At 37.6% G+C, this 27044-nt stretch overlaps 1 protein-coding gene across 1 annotated transcript in view; it reads right to left on the bottom strand.

The window, feature by feature from the left end:
- The window catches only part of EPM2A (EPM2A glucan phosphatase, laforin), a 114642-nt gene that overhangs the window by 5837 nt on the left and 81761 nt on the right, over positions 1 to 27044 (bottom strand). Inside the window, exon 3 of the mRNA XM_077776106.1 lies at positions 4535 to 4776. Within this exon, the coding sequence (XP_077632232.1) occupies positions 4535 to 4776 (242 nt within the window). The remainder of the gene's footprint in view (positions 1 to 4534; positions 4777 to 27044) is intronic.

Below are 27044 nucleotides of genomic sequence, written 5' to 3'. Positions count from 1 at the left end.
CTCTCTGGCCCAGTGGGCCATATGCCTCTGCTACAAAACCCATTGTAGGGAGCCTGAGCTAATGCATAACTCACCAAGGAATAAAGAGTGTGCCTAGAATCAGAGCTTGCACAATAAACCAGTGTCAACAAGAGCCTCTAATTTTTCATGTTTCATATATTTAGGCTCCATATAGAAGTTAACTAGATAAAAAGTTTCCATGCATAAAAGTGATAATACCTAAAGGCAAGACAGAAATCCAGATTTTTTTATATTAAGTATTCCGAATTATAACTGTTGGCAACTAAGTTGAAAATTTTAAACCCCGTGCAGGTCTAACAAAACATTTAACTGTCTGTGATTCTTACTGCGGAATTTAAAACAGGCCTTGGCTTTCAGTAGACGCTCAAGAAGCATTCATTAAGTGCATGAATAAAAAATAAAATGAAACAAAATCCAACAATGCTGATTAGATCTGAGACGACCAGACCCCTCTAATCTAACTTGTGGTCCACACCTCCTCCAGGCTAATCCAACCCTGGAATGATTAAAAGCTTCTTAAAAGCATCCATCGAGCAAAAAAAGGCTGGGAGAATGAACACAAAGGCCTGAAACCAGGGAAAGGAATGGAAAAGGCCCCGAAGATGCCCTTTACCTAAGGCTGACCTTGAAATTATTTCTGGAATAAACTTCAGCCTTTCCAACATACACACACAGACACACACACACACACACACAGACACACACACACACACCCTTCCTTTTTTACCCCAGGCAAATTTATGGCAGAATACATTATTATTTTACTTGAGCATATCTCTTTTCTCACCTTTGCAGTGTAATATAGATAAGGCCCATACTATCTAGTACATCCTCTGGTAGAAACTTAAGAACTTGGGACTAAAAATATAGTTCCAACTTCGCAATTTTCAAAGCACTTTCATATCAATCACCTTATTCTATTGTTATAAACCTATAAGGCAGAAATAATTACCCCATTTTCCAAATGCAGGAGCTAGCCTGCTTGATATCACAGAGTCACATGGTGGCAACAAGGCCCGAGCCCAAGGTACTGTGGCCCCAAGGTCAGTGCCTGCCTCCTGGCAGAGCTGTGCACACTGGGTGAAGTTAGCCAGTACTCAGACTGCCACAACAAAGGGGTGCCTGGGGACTCTGGGAAGCACATTAACTTGTTTGGGAGACGAGGGCAGGCCATTCGTTATCACCAACACCGCACTGACAGAGGTCAAAACACAACTGGGGTACTTCCTATGTGAAAGAAAACTGACTTTTAATGAACAAATTTGGGTGGTTTTTTTTTTCAGGTGACTGCTAGATTTGGGAGCTTTTCACATCTCAGGTGAAAGACACAAACCAAAATTTAAAAAAAAAAAAAGAAAAAGAAAAGAAAAATCCTAACTCCTCTCCATATGACAAAATGTACAAGAGTAAGGATCGATAGTACAATTGATTGTAACAGGTCTGTGACAACCAGTGGTGACAGTCAGGCCTAACAAACTGTCTTCTTTCTCAGACTTTATCTGACAGCATTATGCTACAGCTCAAAACACATCCAGATGGATTTTTCTCTAGAGGTCTAAAAATATTCAGCTAAATTAATCTATATGTTCATTGTGCTAATATTGTGAGCCGCACAGATTAATCTATTGGTCCAAACTTCCCCGGTGACTCAGGAATGGTCATTAACCCTTTGATGACTCCCCCAGTTATGCTGAGCCAAAGAAAGCCTTCATTTAGCCTTCAGAGTTTGGCCTTTGCCCAGTGGGAGCTTTCATTCGCTGTCCTTGGTGTTGCCAAACTGCCTCAGTGTAGAAGGTATTCCCCTGTTGCGGTGGGGATGGGGACGTGGTGACCCTGTGACCTCCAAAAAGATTTTAACACAACCACAGTGGGACTTTGGGGATGGGGTTTTCCCTAGGGCTTCTGCACACCCCGAACTATTGAGCAAATACCTGTTAGTCATCAGGGCTTCGGGTAATCAGTGCCTGGGATGGAAGGGGCTGCAGGCTATGGTTAGCAGTTCAGCTACTCCAAGCTTGTCTCACGTTACACTCCCAATGGGTAAAAATGCTATGAAATTAGAATCAAAGAAGAATCACAACACTCTCTGGAAGCTACAGGCACGTGGTCCTAGCAATCTTCTCTGTTTTGAAACCAGAGACAGAAAGCACTTTCATATCAATCATCTTATTCTATTTTATCATCTTATAAGGCAGAAATTATTACCTCATTTTCCAAATGTAGGAACTAGCCTGCTCGGTATCACACAGCTACTCAGGGGCTTTCATTCTGCTATCACTGGTGTCTGTCCAATCACCCCGGGGTGGAGGTACTTCACTGTTGTGGCAGGGATGGGGGCCTGGTGACTGTGTGATGCCCCAAAAGATTTTAACACAGCTATAGTGGGCCTAGATTCAACCCATGATCTTATGTGCAAGCAAAGTTATTTTGTTTCTTTGAAAAACAGCAGAGCTCTAATGGCTCGATCAAGTTTCTTTGGATCAGCATTACCAAGAAGAATAACCAATCTATCTCCTCCTTCAGGAAGAAAAGTTTTACACCTCATCCCGAGTGATGGTTCCATCCAGCCGGGTCATGAGAACCACCTGAGATTCATAAAGAGCCAAAGCAGGCAACATCCAGGTTCCCAATGATCCTCAAGGTCTTCTGTCCCCACCTACACCTTGCACTGTTGACCTGGGGGGGACAAGCTACCTCCCTGGCAACTGGACTTTGTCTAACTCAGGTGATCATGAGCACAAGGGACTGAGAGTGTGGTGGTCTACAGAATGTGCACGAAGTGTCCACCTGAGGTCGCAGGGAGAAGCATCATAGCACTCTGTCTGCAGCAATGATCTGAGTCTGACTGCCTCTGTTGAAATCTGGGCTATTTGTCTTTCCCTATGACCTTGGCCACATTGCTTAACATTTTTGTACCTGTCTCTCCCTCTGCAAAATGGAGTTCTACATCTGCTTGGAGTCTTATCAGAATTATATGAGTTAGAGCATAAAACTGCTTAGGAGAGTGTCTGATACATTACGTACTTTGGGGGGAAGAGGACTGAAGGTAGAGACATTTGCTGGCTAGGCATCCCTGCCTTCCTTTCCCCTAGAATAACAGCTCACCACACTCCCTTGCCAATGCCATTCCCACAGCCCTCTGCTGCCCCCTGCTGACCGCTGGTTGATACTAGTAGTGTAACTTGGTTCTCTCAGCTTCACTTCCCCTCATTCCTTTCCCAGAGAGAACCCTACTCTACCACAAAGCTGAAATACAGAGCATTCCTGTAAAACCCCATGCCTTGGGCCTTGACTTACACTGTTTCATCCGCCTGGCATGCCCTTCCTCCCTCTGCATAGACCTGTCAAAGTCATGCCCACCTCAAATACCATGACATTGATATAGCCTCCCTGTGCTCTTCTCCCCATCCCATAACCCAGGGGGAGCATGTGACCCGTTCCTCACATCACATTCTCTGCATTGTAATTAGTTTTGAACTTGTCCTACCGCCTCTTACCATTAGATAAAAACTATGCCTTCTCTGTGTCTCATTCTCTCAGCACACGCATGTCCTAACCCCTCTTCACAAGGACATGCTCAGCTGGTAGTGGTGCAAGTACAGCCTCACCATTCCCACCCTGCCCCCTGCTGGGACCCTCATTATCTCTCACTTCAACTATCGCAGCAACCTCTTAACTGGTGTCCCCAGATCCACTGGGGGCCCACCTCCATCTTTTGTCCATGGTGCAAACTGCACTTCTGAAGGGGAAAAAAAAAAAAAGGTTATCTTGGCATTTCCCAGTTTCCCACCTTTTCAACTGCTTCTTGCTGTTTTTAGGATAAAGTCTAATAAAATCCTTCTTGTGGCCCAAATCTGCAAGACCCTCTTCCTTTATTCCCTGACCTGCAGCCATACTGGCATTCTTTTAGAATATTCTGTTTTCCTGCAGCAGAGACTTCCTAAGCTGCCCCTTCTTCCTGGGAGCCTCTTTCCCATCTCACCCCTATCCCCCACTCTTCAATCTAGCTCAAACACACCTAAAAGAACCTTGTCCTCTTTCTACATCTGATTTGCCTGTGTATATGCTCTCACGGTGGTATATTTCTAACAAAAATTTCATCATAGTTGTAAATTTCTATTTGTAGTTAGTTGATTAATGTGTGTCTTCCCTTTAGGACTCTAAGCTCTATGGGGACAGGAACTATGCTTGCTTTTCCTCACCACTGTATTCCCAGCTGCTGGCATAATGCCACACATACATCAGATATATAATAGACATGTGTTTAATAAATAAACAAATCAAAGGAGACATGTTAAACAGAATCTTAGCCAAAGTATCAAAATATGTCAAATATATTAAACCTAAAACCTTATAGTTATTCCATTTCTATCATTCATATTTAAGTTTCTCAATTATAGAGAGAAAGGTAGGTAGGTAGGTAGGTACGTAGGTAGACAGATAGACAGACAGACAGAAATGGATTCTCTGAAACACTTCAACAAGAAGCCAGAAAGATTTTTCTGATGCTCACCTTCAGTGCTCATATCTGGGGTCGGCATCCAGATGTAGACCAAGCCTTCTTCCTTATACAGCTTAATCATGGTATCTGGAGTCATGGGCTCTGCATAGCGGTTACAGCCTGAGGAATTCTGTACAATATCCCATTCGGTCTGGAAATTCATTACAGCTGTAATCCCCAATTCATGCTTCAGTTTGATGGTTACATGCTCCACTTGACGAGGGCAGCTACCCAGCCAGATGTTTGGTAGAATTCTAATGAGAATATATAGAGGCAACTATTATTATTGTTATTGTTATGGCTTGAGGTCTGAGGAGCTACAGAAAATGTGTGGTAATGAAATGCAATTAACCTTTAAATCTGACACAGGAAACTGCATTAACAATATTAGATGTTGTAATGATATTATTGGTATAATAATATTATTATTGAAGGAAAAAATACTGTAATGTTGTTTTTAAGGAAACAAATAATTCTATTAACTAAAATGCTAGGAAATAGGCATTGGCAAGCCAAATCTAGTGATATATTAAAATAAGTCCACCAAGTTGTATTTATTCCTTGAATGTATATGTGGTTCAACATTAGGAAACTCATCCACGTATTTCAAACACTAACAAATTAAAGGCAAAACTCCAATGATTATATGAGTAAATTCTGGAAAACATTTGCAAAAATCAGTCATTATTCCTGTTTAAAACCCTGCATAAAAATTTCAAATAATAAGAGAACTTGTAAACACCAGAAACGAACAAACAACAATCTTCTTTTAAACAAAATCAAAGTCAAGATTATATCTATTAGTACCCATCATTGCCCTAGATGTTTCACCTAATGCTGCAAGTTAAGAAGAAATATAACTACCTGTAAAAAATCAACAGAGAAAAAGAAAACGTTGTCATTATTTTTCAAGTATGTTTCTATATATAAATATCCCAAAGACTAGATCCCACCCTCAAAGTTTCTGAATCAGTAGATCTTGGTCAAGAGTCCAAGAATTTGGACTTCTAACAAGTTCCCAGGCAATATTGATGCTGCTAGATGGCTGTGTGTGGAAATCTCCTCACCTCACACACACTGAAATTGGGTCCCAGAACCCAAAAGACATGCCACACAAATATCATAAAAATGCAAATATTTTCCAAATCAATATATAAATTTAATGAGCACTATTATAATTTATTGTGTGTGGCATATATTGTCTTGCACACTGATTATTTCACATGCGAACACTCTCTCCTGAAATAATGGGTAAATACTCTATTTCAACTTTATTTGAATCACGTCACCTAGAACTTTACTAAGCTCAATATAAAGCATTCAGACAACAGTTTATAAATGATGTGGCAGACATCACTTGATGCTCACCAGTGTTCCCAGTTACCCTCTTTCAAGCATGGAGGACTGTTTCTTCTCTGCCTGAAAGTTAGAGCTATCTGGCTTGCTTTTGTCAATAATAAGTGAGCTGAAGTAACATGTGTACCTTCCAGAAAGATATATTTAGGACCTTATGCACAGTTCTCCACGCTCTATCTTTCCCTGCTGCAACGGTCATGAAAACATGTGTGGATAGTGAGCTGCAAGAAGACTGAAGTGGTCTAGAATGGTAAGCTCAGGAGGCCAGACGCCCTGGAGAACCAGTGGCTTGTTGAGATAAGCCAATTTTGCCATTGTTTGCTAACACAGCAGAACCTGACTTGTTCTAACCCGATGCCTAAATAATTAATCCCTTGAAGGACCTGATGTGCAGGAAAGAAACTGAGCAGAGGGACTACAGTTTTATTTAGTTACTTTCAGACTGAATTTAAACCAGTCCTCGTCTGTTGGGGACAATTTTGTTTCCCAAGGAACTATGGAGACATTTTAGATTATGACACTGGGTGGTGCTAATGACACCTAGATTGAGACCAGGGATGCGGCCAAGCATCCTATAATGCATAGGACAGTTCCCACAACAAAGAATTATCGAGTCAAAATGTCAGTAACGCTGTGATTAAGAAGCCTTGGTTTAGGAGAATAAAAGTAGAACAGAGCTCCTTACCATGGGAGGGAAGACAGGGAACATATCTGACACAGAGTTTGTGGCTCATTAGTTACACCACTCTGATAAATTCCATGTCAGATTTTAAAATATGTATGTATGTGCATAAATAGAGAGAGCTATAGAATGAGCAAAAGCCTGATAGTGCAGAGCTGAACAGCACTAAACAATTTCAGTGTGGCGTAATGGAAAGGGCACAAAACATAAGCCAGAAAAGATGCCAATCATAGCATGATATTTTTTTAACGTTTATTTATTTTTGAGAGAGAGGGAGAGAGAGAGACAGCAAGCGGGAAAAGGGTAGAGAGAGGATGAGACAGAAGATCTGAAGCAGGCTCTGTGCAGCAGAGAGCTCAATGTGGGGCTCGAACTCATGAACTGTGAGATCATGACCTAAACCAAAGTTAGACACCTAACCAACTGAGCCGCCCAGGTGCCCCCCACAGCAAGAGAATTTTAAAAGCACTTGGTAATAACTATCTGACATTAGGGAAAGTTGTTTCTCATCTCTAAGCCTTTGGCTGCTCATCTTTAAAATGGATCTAAAAATAACTAATTCACGGGAAGAAAATACAATGTAGTAAGGTATTTGAACAGGACTGATACCAGTGTATGTACAATAAATGCAAGTGGCATTAATGTCTAGTTGTTATAATTTACTTATTTTAGTAATTTATTTTGTATTGTAATGACTATTTAGATAATTTCCCATTGTTCTGTGTATCCTTCATTTGAATGCTGCAGAGTTTAGAATATTCACTCTATTCTCTTAAATGAAATCCAGCTTGTTTTGTGGGTTTTTTTTCCTTTTGGCTGTTGTTGTTGTAATTGTTAATGTTTGTGTAAGAAGCCAATTGACTAGTCCTCAAATATGGGTATTATCCATCCTCACTGAAAATATCTCACAATATCTAGCATCATCTAAAACTTGAATCCTACTTACATTCCAGAAGATAAACCAAATTTTTATCGCTTCTTGGGCTCTAACAGGTTATTAGGAATTTCTTATGGGCTATGAAAGATTAGTATGGAAAAAATAAAGACAATAAAATTTAAAATAAAGAGAAAATTTAGAAACACAGAAAACACTTAATGGTATTGTGAGGAGGAGCACAGGATCCAAAGGCCTTTCACTTCATTCTAGACCTTAAAGAATTCTCAAATATCCCATTAAGCCCAGGGCTTGACAGAAATATCATTAGCAGGGACACTTTTAGAGTGCTCAAGAGATGTAAATGACCAGGACATTGTTAGCTGAATATTCAGTCTTCATAGGAATGGAAATGACAGACAACATGGGTCTTTGGTCCTTCCCTTTGGCTACTGAGTGAGACCAAGGGCCACCTCTATCTAGATGTTCCATCTCTCCCTCTATTATCCCTTAATCCAGCCCACCCTGCTGGATACCTAGTGGGTGGCAGTGGGGGGCTGTCATACTGTACTGTGGGGTTAAATGGAACATACGAAAGTGTCCTAAGCTAGGAAAAAGGGAAGTAGGGACACCTGGGTGGCTCAGCTGGTTAAGTATTTGACTCTTGATTTTGGCTCAGGTCATGATCTCAGGGTTCATGAGTTCAAGCCCCGCACTGGGGCTGTCATCTGCAGTGTCCGTGCAGAGCCCACTTGGGATTTTTCTCTCTCCCTCTCTCTGCCCCACCCCACTCATGTGCATGCTTACTCACTATCTCTCCCTCTCTCTCAAAATAAATAAACTTAAAAAAAAAGAAAAGAGGAAAACAGATACTTCAGTTATATAACCAAGAAATATTTTGAACAATGGATTTTTAGCGGTAAAATTTTGAAGTGGACTAGTAAAATATTTTAAAGTGAATATTCATGACAGGCAAGCTAAACGCCAAATGTTATCCAGTGTTCTTCTGAATATTAAACTCCTTGAACGGATAGCACTTAGTATACAGCTAGTGAATAAATACCAAAATAGGTGGTTGGCAAGCAAGATTTGCATAAAGATAAAGGAATAGTTTATAGAAAGATACAAACAGCAAATCTTACAAAATAAGAAATCAGAATCCCAAACTAGAGTCAGTATGCAGAATCACACTCTATTACTTTTTAAAAAGATGTTACTCTACTGTCTCAGACTGAATCAATTTCAACTAACCAGGGATCTCAGGAAACTCTGAACAAGTAAAGGTAACCAGGCCCAAAGTTGATACCTTAACATAAGTATTTCCCACATCAGGTTTCAAGGGCAAGGACATAAGCCCTTGAAATACACACCCACACATTCTCACACACATACAAATACCGTTTTCTGAATCAGATATGTCTAACTTTTTGATAACATAATTAATTCTTCCCCTAAAATTCCAGAAGTCAGAGTCCATGTTTAAGAAATGAGTATAAAGTAGTTCTGATTTTTTTAAAGTAAGATGTGCTGAACTTAGGAGATAGATCACAATAGATAAATTCTGAAAACAAGTATTGTGTTGAAGAATAGAGAATTAAGGTTATAAAGTGAATGGTACTGAGTCATTATATGAGATGTGGAGACAAAGGATTGAGCTGGTTGGAAGCACACAGATCAATGGATCCTGCTTCCTCAGACAGCTAAAGTGCCCTCTATATGCACCCTATTGTAGCTTGTTGTCTCTAATAATAGGTGATATATTTCTAGTTACATGATACACTGGAGGTAATAAGATGCATGATGTACTTTCTAAATTGTAATTAGACTTTTACTTATCCATTCAAAAGAAAATGATGTGATATCATTAAAAATCAATTTTTACTCATCTCATTTTACTTTTCATCTTCTTTTGTCATCAGTGACAATTGAAACAACTTTAAAAATCAGAATTTTTTAAGGTAAAAAGAAACTTGTTGAAATGCGGGATTTGGGGAATAAAAATCCTCTGTTGATTCAATACAAGACATCCTAAATTTCAAAGATACAGTAATTAAATAAGATATAGCTCATAATTATAAATTATAATTTATAATTTAATTATAAATTATAATTTTTAATTTAATTATAAATTATGAGCTATATATGAGAGAATTACTTGATGAAGAGCTCACTATCGATCATGAGTTAGGTAAGATTTCTGGCAGCTCAACTATAGATTTGGAAAGGTCAGGGGAAACCACTGTACCAATTGGGTACTGACACTGAGTCAACCCAGACGTTCCCAAACATGATTTTGTATTCAAGTCACATGAGTTTTTATAAAAACTTGTATTACCAGGATCTATTTGAGAGATAGTCATAAAGTGGCTGTGGAGTGAGGCCTATAATCTTGTGGAGTTTTTTTTTTTTTTTTCAAGAAATTGACAATGTTATATGTATTAAATATGCAGCCAGATCCCAATAAACATGCAGAAGTTCAGTACAGAGATCTCAATACCTTTTAATAGCAGCAAAAAAATATGGCAATAAGAAGGCATGAGTTGCCCAGCCCTACATATACACAAGAAAATTGAGTCCATGCCTTTCTCCAAAAATACTTTCAAGACTATGGGGCACCTGGATGGCTGCGTTGGTTAAGCATCTGACTGTTGGTTTCGGCTCAACTCATGATCTCACATTTCGTGAGTTCAAGCCCTGCACTGGGCTTTGACCTGACAGTGCAGAGCCTACTTGGGATTCTCTCCCTCTCTGTCTCTCTCAGAATAAATAAATAAAAACTTGAAAAATTAAAAAAAAAACCACTTCCAAGACTAAAAATGATTCCTAGACAGATTGACGAATGGGACATTGTTAGGAGAGTGTAGCTGAAAGGAGTGTGTCTATATGTTTAATGTATAGTATCTTCTAAAAAGTCAAAACTAAATCTACTTCTGAGTCATGGCAAGTATTTAATATGGTTATATTCACTAAGAATAAACTTCTGCAAAAAAAAGTTTTATTAATTTGAGTCTTGACTATTGCCATCATTATTCAACAAAATTGTATTTAAATAAAATCCATCCTATTAATATTACAACTTAACTAAAGACCAGAGGTGGGGGAGCAGGGGGATGGATAGATGGTTGACATTCTGGAACTTACTTTGTTGGACTGTAAATCAAAATCAGTTTCATTCACTTGGGTGAATGTGGATCTGTGGTTGTGTAATCACATCACAAAACTACCCCGTTCGCTTCACTTGTCAGGCTGGGGCCTGTGTTATAACAGCGACTGAAGCGTACGAATGGATCAGTGCCCACTTGCTCCATCTCAGCTGTCAGCCATAGGAGGCCTTACTGGCAATAACGAGTGCATCAGACAGAATGAGCATCCAAGCACTTTGCAAAAAAATACCACCGGGTATTGACAGAAGGCAGGGGCATGGGATAAAGAGAAGATATCAGCCAAAAAAAGCCAGTCATATAGACACCACATCACAAGTTCCATCACTAATGGCCTTGAAAAATGACAGAATAACCTTTTCCTGAAGGTGAAAATTAGCATTATATTTTGTCCATAAACAAAAAAAGTTAGGAAACACAGAAATGATGGAATCAATGAATGAACATAGGATTTGTTTATTTCTTATCACACCAAGAGACCACCACTGCTGAAGCCAGTGCCCTCTTCCTAGCCACACAAACATAATGCCATTTCAAAGAGGAAGAAAATGGATTTTGTTGAGGTTCTTCATAAAACCCAGCTAAGGAATTAGAAGCAAAAAAAAATTAGCACATTTCCTAAGTTGGATAATTTTGCTGCATTTACCTTATTTAATATTTTATGGGCAATTCAATGTTAAATTAAAATGTGATCTGGCTTTTAAATAATGGTTGAGGGGGGAAAAAGTCTATCAGTCCTATCATTTAAATCTCATTAGTGGGAAAGCGAGAGAAACGTTAAAATCAACCTCCAGTTAGCCCCAAGCTTCATTAGCACATGTAACTCCTGCTGAAAATCTGTCCTCTGTGCCAACTGTTATGTTATTAATACCAAACTTCTCCCCCAAAAAGGGTGCTTCTAACAGACTCCATTTAAGGCTGAATAACCTCACAAAGACAAATTTCAATTTAGAGAGTGATACTAATTAATTTCTTTATTAAAAATAGTTTTATTATAGTTTGCTTATAGGTTATAGACTATAGTATGCAGAGAGCACATGCTATTTCTACAGGTAGTTAGTTTTAGATTTTGGGGGGGGGTAGGATGTGCTATGTAGTTTATAGCCATATGAGGCAAATATTTTTGACATAAGTTCTTTTTATTTCCTATGTTAAAAATGCCACATAATTAATTATGAAGGTCTGTTATGGGTTGAATTGTGTTTCACCAAAATTTCTATGCTGAAGTGCTAACCCCTAGCACCTCTTCTTACTTGGAGATAGATTCTCTAGAGCAGTAACCAAGTTAAAATGAAGCCATTAGGATGGGCTCTAATCCAACATGACTGTTGTTCATATAAGAAGGGGAAATTTGGACACATACAGAGAGAAGATGATGGGAAGGGAAGGGAAAGGAAGGGAAGGGAAGGGAGGGGAGGGGAGGGGACGGGAGGGGAGGGAAGGGAAGACCGTCATCTATAAGGCAAGGAGAAGGAGACAGGCCTGGAGCACAGCCTTCCCTTGCAGCCCTCAGAATGAGTCAACCTGTAAATACATTGATCCTGAACTTGTAGGCTCCAGAACAGAGATAGTAATTTTCTGTTGTTTAAAAGCCACCGAGTTTGTGGCACTTTGTCAGAGAAGCCCCAGGAAACTAATACAAAGTCTGAACATTCAGACTTAAAATATATACATTCAATCATCCAGATTCTTCAAATATCCATATATCAAGTATACTTAAAGTAAAACATTTTAACAGATATTTTTCAGCTTTCATTCTGATGTCTGAAAATCTACAACTAACTTTTGATTGTGGCATTCCAATTGTCCCCTTATACACAATACTACCTGTCCTCATTCCTTGATTCATGTCCTTCAGGCCATCACTTGAGCAACCTCCAACATGGGCAGACAAGATTATCAGGTTTTTGGGCTATTTGGGCTTCCTTTTTTATATATTCATTTGTTTGTTTGTCTTTATTTTCTGAGAGAGAGAGAAAGAGAGAGAATAAGAACACACATATACATCCAAGCAGGGAAGGGGCTGAGGGAGAGAGAGGGAGAGAATCTTAAGCAGGCCTTGAGAGCCCAATGCGGGGCTCAATCTCATGACCATGAGACCTGAGCCAAAATCAAGAGTTTTTGATTTTGCCTAACCAACTGAGTTATCCAGGTGTCCTTGGGCTTCCTTCTTGATCTAATCACTCAGTTCAAAAGTTCTGAGATATCCATCTTTGATAACTACAGGATAGTCTTGGGCCCCTTTGCTTGGCTTTCAGAGAATAGACCTCCGTGGAGACTTCCTTGGAATGTTTAAGAACACAGTCTTCATGCTCACAAATTCTTTACACTGAGTCCAAGAGAGTTTGGCTTTCTGAGCTTTGAGCATTTGTTGCCCTGAAATTTGGTTCATACACCATATCAACAGATTACAGTGGTAAATAAGGCAACTGGCATACTTCACTTTCTTAAAGTCAGTCACAAGGTAACACAAAGACTGAGACAAATAACAAAGCTAAGCAGCCTCAGTTGGTTACTGTGATACAAATCTCAACAAAATGTTCTATTAAAATATTCTCTTGGCATGTTAATTTTGTTTCCAATCCTGAGCACTCCTTGAAAGAGTAAAATGTCACATTTAATACTTTTTCACATAATGAGCTTGAAAGGATTTGTTTAAAATTAATCACTTGCATAATGAACAAGGAACCACTGAAGATCAAAGAAGTAATTAAAAATTAAACAGAAGATGTTTTTTGTATTAGTTTTAAAGTCATTCTATCTATTTAACAAATATGTAATGATGCTTGCTTTTTGCTGGGAACTTAACAATCAATCGTGAGCAAGACAGTCCAGGTACACCCTCATTTGAGCCTACATTCTTTGAGAAAGACAGGCAATAAGCAAATAAATACAGAAAATGTATACAATTAATTTGTAATGTGGTACTGAGGACATAAACAGGGAGTTAAAATAGAGAATCATGGGAAAGCTAGACACTCCTCCCTGAAAAGGTAACATTAAAACCGGGACCTGATGTAGGAAAAGGAGTGAGACATTCAATGGTCTTATGGTGAGAGGGAGGTATGCTTTAGGAAGTGAGAAAAATCTGGAGACATGGAGTGAGGTGAACAAGAAGGGAGTATGGCATGAGATACATTGAGAAGACCGTGCCAGGCCTCACCGATGTGCTGGGGAATTGGTATAACAAAAGAAAAGCAATGAAAAAGCAGTGACAGATTTTTAAGTAGAAGAGTTACATAGACTTATGTTAACAAAGGTGACTCTAACTGTTATGTGAAAAATGGATTGGGCAGAATATAGAGCAGAAACGACAGAGGAAGAGGAAGGACCTTTGGGAGAGTGATGGCTTGGAACACAGTTAGTGGTGCAGATAGACATAAATGGATGAACTCTCAATGTACTTTGACAGTGAAACCAGCAGAACTTGCACATGAATTAGATGAAAGAGCTGAGGGCAAGGAAAAATTAAAAAATGACTCCAAGTTTACTAATGTGATATTATAATCTACACTTGCTTAACCAGGTCTGCCTTCACTGACGCCTACAGCTCTCAGTTGGTTTACTATGTATTTTTACACGTTTCAGTTTAACCAACATTTTATATGCCAGGCATCAAGCTAATGGCATCCACATGCCTAAAAGCTTGATGATATCAAATTAATCAAACTTCCTTTCAGTGTTCCACTCAAATCTTTATTTCCATTATAAAAATGTTAATAACATAGGGTTTTTATTGATGTAAGAACTTTGTGCATAGAATAAGTTGACTATCAACTAGATTTAACTAATATGAAGGAAATATTCATGTAGACAAAGTAGTACACAGGAAACTGATGTATTTATTGAATCAGTTCACTAAAGAGACATTTTTAAAATTTATTTTTCACACCTATGGGTCTTTAGTTCAGCTCTAGAACAAATAAATGAATTTACGAAACATGACAATCAGAAAATTAAAAAAAAATCAAGATTTTTTCTTCTTTTTTATGGTAATTCGTCTTCATTGCCAACCAGTCATTTGAGTAATTAAAATAGTAGTTTGTAGTGTGAAAAGCAATTCTGTTCAGTACTTGAGCACAATAGATGTTTCCATTGTAAATTTCTTTTTTCTTTAGGATTTTATTTTTAAGTAATCTCTACACCCAATATGGCACTCAAACTTACAACCCCAAGACCAAGAGTTGCATGCTCTACTGACTGAGCCAGCCAGGCACCTCTCATTATAATATTCTTGACCATAAAAGGAAAAAAAAGGTGGGATAGTTGTGTGATTATTATTCATCTAGACCAGTGCTTCTCAAATATTAATGTGGAGACAAATCTCATAGGGATCATCTTAAGATGCAGATAGTGATTTGGTAACGTCTAGGTCAGAGCCTAATACTCTGCATCTTCACAGGCTCTCCTGTAGTACTAAGGCTGCTGGCCCTTGGTACACATTTTTAGTAGCCAGGAGTACTCTAATAATGGTGTTGACTCTAAAACTATTATTATTTTATTAGACATCACAACAGTTCACTACATTTCAGTACTCAGTGCTTCAGTACTTGGGCACTCTGTTAAGTAAAAGAAGATCCTTCTGCTAGAACAAACAGAAAGACAAGCATTTTATCTCTATTACTGATGTTAATATTAGAGGCCTAATATCAACCAGACAGGGAGGCTGCTACTTTTAAAAATACTTCTAATTAAAGAACATTTTGAAATCTTTTTAGCCCTTTTTCTTGATTTTCCAGTGAAGAACCTGCAGGAAGCCAAATGACTCTTAAAATAACAACCTCGCCTGGCTCTAAGACATTCCTCCTTTCTCCCTTTTTACAGCACTCACTGGCTTCTTGAGAGTGACCTAAATTTCCCTTTTGTGTTATCTTTTAAAAATGCAATTGAAGATTTTTTACATATAGATGCTGAAAGCTGAGGAAAATTCACATTAGACTTGAAACTTATGGGGTATTAACGCATTTAAATGGTGGAAAACTCTAATGCAATTAGCAGTGTTGCAGCCAATGGTATTAGAAACTAGATAAAGTTCCAGAAAGACAACAATGAACACCTCACCTTCCCTATTTGATGTGAGTTCTTAGGATGGTAAGAACAGAGGAGAGATGTCAAACTATTAGTATTCTAATATTGAGACCTACAAAATCCCCAGGAACCTTTGCTTCTTTCATTCAGCCTGGAGTCAGAGCACATGGTATATTTCCCAGTGTGTAGAGAGAAGTCATGATATCCAATAAACCTTCCTAAGGATGTGCAGATCAAAAAGGCTTCTGTTTTTAGTTACCCGCAGGTCCTGAGGCTCCATAGATACGGGAAAAAGGGCCAGGAATACATGATACTTAATCTCCTTATGTTATTCCTAACTAAGACAGGTCTTAAAGAGTCAGAAATGCAGTCTAATACAAATCTCAAGGAGGAAAAGTACCAATTATACCCAAACCAAAATTGTCATATTTAAATTGATAATTTTAAATAACCCTACTCATCATGAGAGTGCATTCAGTTACATGGTGCTGTTATTTGCAGCTAATTTGTTCTGGCAAGACCTTCACAATACAGTTTTATTTAAGATCATCCATTACACTGAGCATACTTAGCTTCTCTTCATTGAAGTGCTTACCTGGTAGAAAGTGGCCTTAATTTTCCATATTTCATAGCCCAGGACATTGTCATCTCCACCATGTGCTATGCAAGCACTTAGATTTCTTTCAAGACTTTTGACGATATTTAGTCTGGATTCACAACGGGACTTAAGTGTGTGGAGAAATGTTTGGATCTCAAACTTTTGAAATATATCTGATATCTAAAGCATATGGCGCTTCAAAATATGAACCACCCATAGGCTCCTATTAAGAATATTCAGCCTAGTGTCAGAGAGCCAATTCCTATCAAGTCCCATCTAGCACAACTGATATTCACAGAGACAGCTTAGTGTATTTCTATCTCAGCTGTACCTCTGTTACAGATTACATCCCTAGGTGGTCCCATATATTCTATTAATCACTTCCATTACCACACATACTTTCAGTTTACTCTTACTAGGCTTCTGTCTCCTTCACAAACTGTATTCTCTAGAAGCCTTTTAAGTGTAAATGTTTCTCAGAGTTCCAGAATGTAAGTCATCTCCCTAATATGCACTGCCATCTCTAACTGTGATCTACATGCTAGCAAAACCATCGCCTCCAGCTCAGATCTCAATGCTCTGCTGGAATTCTCCAGTCAATGTCTCATAAGTGTCAACTGAACTTGTCTTCACCATCTTTCACTCTTTGCTCCCTACCCACAAACCCAATTTTCCTCTATTGTTCTTGATCTCTGTAAATTATCCCACAGCTGCCCAGTCATCTAAGCTAGGTAACTTAATTCCTCTCTCGTCCCCTTCTTATAGTCATTAATCCATATAAGTCAATCTCTTAAACAGAATCTGTCCCCTATGCTATATTATCATTGCTTTGCTTCAGATCTTCAACACTGAAGAAGTGAATTACACAAACAGCCTCCTAAGTGACCTCCCAGGCTGTTTCCTTCCACACTGTAGCTAGAGTAATCTTTTTTTTTTTTTTTAATGATTTTTAAAAATTTGTTTCTGAGAGAGAGAGAGACAGAGTGTGAGCGGGGGCGGGGGAGTGCGGTCAGAGAGAGGGAGACACAGAATTTGAAACAGGCTCTGTGCTGACAGCTCAGAGCCAGATGCTTGAACCCACAAACCATGAGATCATGACCTGAGCCGAAGTCAGATGCTTAACCAACTGAGCCAGCCAGGCGCCCCTAGAATAATCTTTCTAAAACACAAATCTGATCATACGACTTCCCTGCCTAAAATAGGGAGGTGACTACCCATACACGTTCATACAGGCCTGATCTTTGGAATCTGATCCCCACACAAATCTCTGATCCCACATCCCCATGTGAACCCCACCCTCCAACTTAGGAGAGACATTTGTAAATTTCCTGAACACTCGGTACCCTTCTCTGCTGCTTAACCTGCTGTTCTTCCTCTGGAAATACATTTTCACTGCTCATCTTAAGCCCATTCAGTCTTCTCGGATCTCCCATGGTCTCACTTAGGTCCTCCTTCTTTGTGTCCCCATAATATAAACAATCACACACCTTTATGTTGTGCTCTGTCCTCTCTCACTCTGTGTTGTTGGCTTTACTGAGCATTTCTCCTGTGTACTGCAAGCTCCTTGAGAACAAGAATGATCTTATGATACCATATTCCCATAACTGAACAGTGTATCCAGCACATTGTTAGCACTTGAAGCAAATAGGTGACTGATCGAATAAGTGAATAAGTGAATGAACAACTATAGAAATGTCTACTTATTCATGATCTTTGGTTCACTCAACTATATGAGGATTCATTCAGCTATCATAAACTGAACAGCCTTTCTATGACTTGCAAAACTGTGGTAAAAACATTTTCAACTCTGTTATCCCAAAGACATATGTATTAAATTATTGGTTGAAATTAGTCCAAAAATACCAATCTTCTCTGCAAGTGTGGAAGCTGTTTTTAGCCAGAATGTAAAACTATGTCCTTAGCGTGTTTCACTTTTTTGCCTTAACTACCAGAAAACTTAAAGATAAATTTAATGTTTGATAGTAGTAATTAGACCATCTCAAGTCCTGATAATTTCAAACCCATTTGATCGCACAGATGGTCAACTAATATGCTAAATTACTCTAATATACATGCTTTCTTTTCTTCTCATAAATGATTATAATAATTTTAAGTTGCTGAAGAACAGTGGCAAAATCTCACTGTCCAAAATACATGTTACTTTTACCATATGTCCCAGGCATTAACTAAACACATAAGAAGTAGAGATCAGCCTCTATTTGATCCATACTGACCTACAGCAACCAGAGTCAGTCTGGTTCTGCAGCTATGCATGTCAGTACAAAGGCCCCACTCACATAAAACTGACTGAATATTATAGCCGCCAGCACAATCTATCTGCAGTAATAAAGTTCCACTCATGCTTGGAATGTGGTCACATTTTTATTAATTATAACCCATGGCCCACATACGTTTTGTTTCATTCCATGTAGTATTTTAAATGTTAGCTGTTAATGTAGGTGTACAATTTAACAGACAATAACACATGTGACTCTAGACCAGTGATTCGCAGCCCTGGATACAGACATCTTTAGAAACACTTAAGCCAGATCCACAATCAAAACAAAATTTGTAAAGCAGTGGAGTGGGGCTCAGCACCATTTTTCTAAGCACCCCCAAGTGATTCTGATGTGCACTGAGTCTTGGGTACACTGATTTAGAGCCTGAGAGAGAAATAAGAGTTGGAGATAAAAATCTGTCATCTTCCCCTTGACAGAGGATTGCCTATCTCATTTTTTTAAAGTGAAAATAATTCTACTTTTAAAAAAATCAAACTGTACATTCACCCCACTGAAATGGAACTAGTTACAAAAAGCTGAATTAGAAAAAGGAAATTAGAGATGATTACTCAGTTTTAAAAGGATTTTTTTGTCTTTGTAAAGGATTAATTTAAGGACTTCTTCGAGTGAAGGGCAGTGATTTAATTGATCTGTAGACTTATCTCAGTTATTAATTATGCCTGTGACCCTCACAAAGTCACTGGATCTCTCTAGATCTCACTGAGAAAACTGGATTAAAGAAGCGCCTTCCCAGCTCACACAGAATTGCGCACAGATGTCCACATGTTACAAGGAGGTAAAGGGTGGCCTGGGCCATAGACCCTGGAGCCAGGCTGCCTAACTTTGAATCCCAGCCCCACTAATCATGGTACCTTTGGCAGATTATTAACCTTCTGGTGCCTTAGTTTCATTGACTATAACATGGCATTAACAATACTCTACATCTCATAGGGAGGTTAAATGAAATAATATATGTAAGAGCATTTAGAGCAGTTTCAGCACATAGTAAGCATTATTAAAGCATTAGCTATCATTCTTACTACTAATGTTACACTCCTGAAAAAAGTCAGGGCTTTTAGTATACTAATGCATTGGATTGCCCTCTAAGAAGGGGAAAAATCATAGCATTTCAAAAATATATTTGACCATTTAACCTTTGATTGCAGAGGTACAGCTTTCCATGGAGCACCTTTTCAGGAAAGCTGTACTACGTGGTAATGGTTGTGTTGTTTTAAAGGTGTGATTCATCTCTTTGTCTTGGAGACCCAGAAAACTATGGCCCATGGACCAAACCCAGCTCACCATCTGTTTTTATAAATAAAGTTTTAATGGAACACTGTCATGTTTGATTACATATTATCTATATCTACTTTCACATTACAACAAAAGAGCTAAATACCTGCAACATTAACCATATAACCTAGCAAGCCTAAAATAGATACTGCCCAACCCTTTGCAGAAAAGTTTGCCGATCCCAGCCTTACATATATAATATATGGGGAAGCCTAAAGCTCTACCCAGGGCAATTTAATCATCAAACAAATTTTATTTTATGAATGGGCATTTCTAGTTCATCAACATGCTTGGCTGATAGAGTGAAAGAAACACTCATCAATGTGTGATGAGAAGAGATGATGGGAGGCTCTCAATTATTGGCTTGAAAGGATAAACAGTGAGGATCACAGAGGAAGAGATGCTGGTAGGGAACAAACAGAAGGCAATTAGAAAAACAGAAGGTGACCTGAAGCCCTTGATCCTGGTTGAAGGTGCTAATGTGTGACAGGCACTTTCTCCCATCATCTCCCCCAAAGCCTACACACCTTCCTCAAAATATTAGATTTAATTTATAATTACTACTATTAATCAATTACAATCTTAAAAAATGTTTTTGTTATTCTCCTTGATTCTTATAAATAGGTATTATTATCCTACTTTAATAGATGAATAAATGAAGCCACGCAAAGTTTAAGCAACTCCCACATATCTAATCAATGGTTAAGACTGTAGTCACACCAGGTTTTTTGGGTCTCAGATTTTCCATCACGCCACAACTGAATATTTTCAATTCTAGAACTTCTCTTAAGTGCAGAGAAATGCTATCTAAAATTCTGATGACCAGAATTTCTTAGGCAGGATGCTAGATAATTGTGTATCATTGGGCAAAGCTTTACTACTTCTACCCATACTAATAATCTGTTGCTCTCCACAAGTCTGGCTCTTGGGTGAGAGTGGGGAACAATGGGAGATGAATGGGCAAGGTGATATAAGTCATCTGCCTACATCCTGCATAGATAGCAACCCTGATGAAATTTATCTTACCAAGAAAGATATAGAAGGGGATTCATTCAATACGAATAAAAACACAGGAAGCTATTAGAGAACAGACAAAAAAAATGCACTGTTTGAAATGGCAGCTGCAAACCTTATCTTTTATATTCCATTGCTACAAAAACTAGCCAGCTTTTCTTAGCCAAATGTGAATTAGAAGAAACATAATTTAGTGTTTAGAAAATATGCCTAATTTTCCACCAAAGCTATACAATTTGTCTTGAAGTAAGGAATTCAACATCAGCTTTTTAAAATGATGGTGATTAAGTAGACTACAATATACTTCCAGTGTTCTGTTCTTTTCATTATTTGTGGCACCCTGATGAAAAGTAATTATGCTTGGGCGAATTTTCCTCTTAGATGTAATTTGGACCACTTATCTGAGATTCTCAGAAGGGAGCTGAGTTGACAACTAAAAGAGAACACCTGTTTCCATCAATGTAAAGGAAGCTTTCCTGAGAGCCCTTACCTCTGCCTAGCAATGCACAGCATGTCTGCAGTGAGAAATAGTGAGTGATATATTAGTGAATTGTCTTCTCTATCCAGCAAACAGAATCAAGAATTAAGTGGTGTATTTTTTATGTTTACACAAGGAAAGGAAGAAGAATGGTCATGAATATAAAATAACAAAAAGAGAAGAGGGAGTGTGGCACTGATTGAGAAGCCTGAGTAATACTGATGCCCATACTAGTGACCAATACACCTGCCATTGTATGCTCCCCAGATACTCAGAGCTGTTTTTAAAAAATTTTCATAATTTGGGATTCTGTTATTTTATTAAAGAAGTCAAGGGAATTTGCAGAAAATGTTGGTGAATGTTTTATTGTTTCCAACACAAATTATGGATGTGAAAATTCTATCCATCCTCTTCTCACTAACATACAAAGTAGGCAGCTGGTGTGATACTGACGGTGCATAAAGGGAGGATGATCCCGTGGCTTTACTGAAACACTAAATAATTCCATTTTCTGACTAGGATCCATGAAGCTTCAAATATACTTTTATGAGGCTTTGTTTCTTTTATGATCTATAAAAAGCTATAGTGCTATTACGTTGGCTTTTCCAATGTGTTTTACCAAACATCAGAAAGCACTTTCACAAATACAACCATTTGGCCTATCACATTCTTGAGATAAATAAATATCAACAAGTAAAATTAGTACAGTACCAAAGATCTAAAACACAATTTGGGTGGATCTATTGAAAATCAGTTAATGGACTTCAAAAAACAATTTTTCTTCTACCTTCTCTTTTGCCATCCTTACCTGTTTGTTTTTAATGGTAACCTAATTTTCTAATGGAAATTACTGAAGAGAAATGTTTGTCTTTAAAACACATTAGAATTTTTTCACTCTGTCAATGTTTTTAAGTATTTACAAGACTGGGTACATGAGTTTTAAAAGCTTTCTATTGAAAATAACATATATTAAAAATACATATAGGTATACTGCTCAATACATCTTTTTACAAACTGAATATAACCATACAGACAACACTCAAATACAGAAAACTGCTACAAACCATAGAAGACTGTCCTCCTATTCCTGTCTAATCGTTACAAGGATAGTCACTATCTTATCATTCAGAATAGGAGAGATTAAAGAGTTTCCCAGGCAAAAAAAGCTAAAGGGGTTAAGAACCACTAAACTAGCCCTATCAGAAATGTTAAGGGGGGACTCTTTGAGTGGAAAGAAAAAACTATAATAAGAGTAAGAAGAGTAGGAATCACAAAAGCAGTAAAAATAAGTATATATGTCAACACCAGTCAAAGAACTCACAAAATAAAAGGTTGTAAGGTATGATCACATATACCTAAAATATGGAGTAGGATGAATAAAGAGTAGGTTCAAACTTAAGCAACCATCAATTTAATATGGATGGCTATATGCAGAAGATGCTATATACAAACCTAATGGTAACCACAAATCAAAAACCAAAAAGAGACACACATAAAATAAAAAGAAAAGAATACAAGTATATCACTAAAGAAAGCCAGCAAATGGTGCAAGAAAAGATGAAGAGAAGAAAGGATCAGAAAAGAACTACAAAGATAACCACAAAACAAGTAACAAAATAGCAATAAATAAACACCTACCAATAATTACTTTGAATATAAAAGAACTAAATCCTCCAATCAAAAGACACAGGGTGATGGAATGGATTAAAAAAAAAGACTCATCTAGGGGCACCTGGGTGCTCAGTTGGTCAGTTTGGCTCTGGTCATGATCTCATGGTTCGTGAGTTTAAGCCCTGGATCAGCTACACACTGATGGTTCAGAGCTTGCTTGGGATTCCCTTTCCCCCTCTCTCTGCGTTGTCTCCTCCTCCTCCTCCTTCTCTTCCTCCTCCCTCTCTCTCTCTCTCAAAATAAAGAAATATTAAAAAAAAAAACACAAAGACTCATATATATCCTACCTATAAGAGATTCACTTCAGAACTAAAATCATATGCAGATTTAAAGTGAGGGGATGAAGAAACATTAATCATGCAAATGTATGTCAAAACAAAGCCAGAGTAATAATACTTCTATCAGACAAAACAGACTTTAAAACAAAGACTATAACCAACAAAGAAGGACACCATAAAATAATAAAAAGGACTATCCAACAAGAAGATATAGCAATTGTAAATATCTATCAAAGTCATACCATGCATCTTTTCTGACCACACTGCTATGAAACTCAAAATCAACCACAATAAAAAATCTAGAAAGAGCACAAATACTTGGAGGGGAAATGACATCCTGCTGGACAGTAAACAAGTCAACAAATAAATCAAAGAGGAAATCAAAAATATATGGAAACAAATGAAAATGAAAACACAATGGTCCAGAACATTTGGCAGGCAGCCAATGCAGTTCTAAGAGGGAAGTTTATAGCAACACAGGCTTACTTCAAGAAGCCAGAAAAATGTCAAACAATCTAACCTTAAACTTAAAGGAGCAAGAAAAGGAAAAACACAAAAAAACCCAAACCAGCAGAAGAAAGGAAATAATAAAAATTAGAGCAGAAATAAATGATATAGAAACTGAAAAAAAAAAAAAACCCACCTCACAATAGAACTGATCAATGAAACCAGGAGCTGGTCTTTAAACAAAACAATAAAATTAATAAACTTCTAGACATGCATCAAAAAAAAACATATAAAGAAAGAGGACTCAAATAAACAAAATCACACATGAAAGAGGAGAAATAACAACCAATACCATGGATACACAAATGATTGTGAAATATTATGAAAAACAGTTTGGACAACCTAAAAGAAATGGATAAGTTCCTATAAATATATAACGTATCAAAACTGAAGCAGTAAGAAATAGAAAATGTGGGGGCACCTGGGTGGCTCAGTCGGTTGAGCATCCGACTTCAGCTCAGGTCATGATCTCACGGTTCGTGGGTTCGAGCCCCACATCGGGCTCTGTGCTGACAGCTCAGAACCTGGAGCCTGCTTCTCATTCTGTGTCTCCCTCTCTCTGACCCTCCCCTGCTCTCTCTTTCGCTCGCTTTCAGTAATAAACAAAAACATTAAAAAAAAAGAAATAGAAAATGTGAACAGATCAATTACCAACAATGAAATTGAATTAGTGATAAAAAAAACTTCAAACAAAAGTCCAGGACAAGATGGCTACACTGGTAAATTCTACCAAACTCTTCCAAAAAGTAGAGGAGGAAGGAAAACTTCCAAATTCATTCTATGAGGCCAGCATTACTCTGATTCCAAAGTCAAACAAAAACACAACAAGAAGAGAGAATTATAAGCCAATATCTTTGGTGAACATACATGCAAAAATCCTCAAGAAAACATTAGAAACCAAATACAACAATGAATTCAAAAAATCATTCACCAATGATCAAGTGTGTTTATTTGTGGGATGCAATGGTAGTTCAATATTCACAAATCAAAGTGATATACCACATAAATAAGATAAAATAACCATATGATCATTTTATTGATGCAGAGAAAGCATTTGACAAAGTACAACATCCATTCATGATAAAAACCCTCAACAAAGTAGATTTAGAGGGAACATATCTCAACACAGTAACGGACATATATGAAAAACCTACAGCTAACATCATACTCAATGGTAAAAAAAAAAAAAAAAGGTCAGGAACAAAACAACGATATCTATCCTCACTATTTTTGTTCAACATAGTATTGGAAGTCCTAGCCACAGTCTAGCCAATCAAGCAAGATAAAGAATAAAAGTCTTCCAAATTAGGAAGAAAGAAGTAAAACTTTCACTAATTATAGATGCCATGATACTATACATAGAAAACACTAATGATTGCACCCCAAAACTGCTAGAACTGATAAACAAATTCCATAAAGTCACAGGATACAAAATTGATATATTTGTATTTCTATACACCAATGATGAAGCAGCAGAAAGAGAATTAAGAAATCAATCCCATTTTCAATTGCACTAAAAATAATAAAATTCCTAATAACAAACTTAACCTAAGAGGTGAAAGACCTGTACTCTGGAAACTATAAAACACTGATGAAAGAAATTGAAGATGATACAAAGAAACAAAAAGGAATTCCCTGCTTAAGGGCTGGAAGTACAAATACTGTTAAAAATGTCTATGCTACCCAAAGCAATCTACACATTTAATGCAATCCCTACCAAAATATCAACAGCATTTTTCACAGAACGAGAACAACAAACCCTCAAATTTGTATGGAGCCACAAAAAACCCTGCATAGCCAAAGTAATCTTGATAAAGAAAAACAAAGCTGGAGATAACACAATTCCAGACTTCAAATTATATGACAAAGCTATAGTAATCAAAAGAATATGATACAGTCACAGAAACAGACACATAGATCAATAGAACAGAATAGAAAGCCCAGAAATAAACTCATAATTATATGGTTAATTAACCTTTGACAAAGGAGGCAAGAACATACAGTGGGAAAACAACAGTCTCTTCAACAAACAGCATTAGGAAAAGTGGACAGTTCCATGTAAAAGAATGAAACTAGACCACTTTCTTATATCACACACAAAAAATAAACTCAAAATAAACTAAGGACCTAAAAGACCTGAAGCCATAAAAATCCGAGCAGAGAGCACAGGAAGTAATTTCTCTGATATCACCCATAACATCTTTCTAGATATGTTTCCTGAGGCAAAGGAAATGAAAGCTAAAATAAACTATTGGGGCTACATCAAAATAAAAAAGTTTCTACACAGCAAAGGAAACAATCAACAAAACTAAAAGACAACCTACTGACTGGGAGAAGATATTTGCAAATGACATATCCAACAAAGGATTAATATCCAAAATATTTAAAGAACTTATACAACTCACTCAACACCAAAAAATCCCAAATAATCCAATTTTAAAATGGGCAGAAGACATGAACAGACATTTCTCCAAAGAAGACAGACAGATGGCCAACAGACACATGAAAAGAGGCTCAACATTACTCATCATCAGGGAAATGCAAATCAAAACAACAATGAGATATTATGTCACAACTGTTAGAACAGATAAAATCAAAAATGCAAAAAACAAGAAGTGTTGTTGAGGATCTGGGAAAAAAAGGAACCTTCATGAACTGTTGGTAGAAATGGAGACTAATGTAGCCACTGTATAAGACAGTATGGACTATCCTCAAAAAGTTAAAAATAAAACTACCTTATGATTGCACTATTGGGCATTTATGCTAAGAATGTGAAAACACTAATTCAAGGGGTGCCTGAGCAGCTCAGTCAGTTAAGCGTCCAACTCTTGGTTTTGACTCAGGTCATGATCCCATGGTTTCCTAAGTTCAAGGTGGAGCCTGCTTGGGATTCTCTCTTTCTCTCTCTCTCTCTGTCCTTCCCCCACTCATGCTGTCTCTGTCTCTCTCAAAAATAAATAAACTTTAAAATAAACCACTAATTCAAAAGGCCACATGCACCTCTATGTTTACTACAGACAAATTACGGAAGCAGCCCAAGTGTCCATCAATAGATAAATGGATAAAGAAGATGTGTTGTGTATACACACACAGAGACACACACATATATGTATAATGGAATATTATTCGGCCAAAAAAAAGAATGAAATTTTGCCATTTGCAACAGAGATAGATCTAGAGAATATAATGCTGAGCAAAATAAGCCAGAGAAAGACTAATACCACACAATTTGACTCATATGTAGAATTTAAGAAACAAAACAATGAACAAAGGGAAAGAGACACAAACCAAAAATCAGACTCT

The sequence above is a fragment of the Crocuta crocuta genome, unplaced genomic scaffold (assembly GCF_008692635.1).
Source record: "Crocuta crocuta isolate KB4526 unplaced genomic scaffold, BGI_CrCroc_1.0 scaffold25, whole genome shotgun sequence".
In the NCBI taxonomy this organism is placed as follows: Eukaryota; Metazoa; Chordata; class Mammalia; order Carnivora; family Hyaenidae; genus Crocuta; species Crocuta crocuta.
Note: the sequence above shows the minus strand (reverse complement) of the source record. Positions and strands in the feature narration are given on the sequence as shown.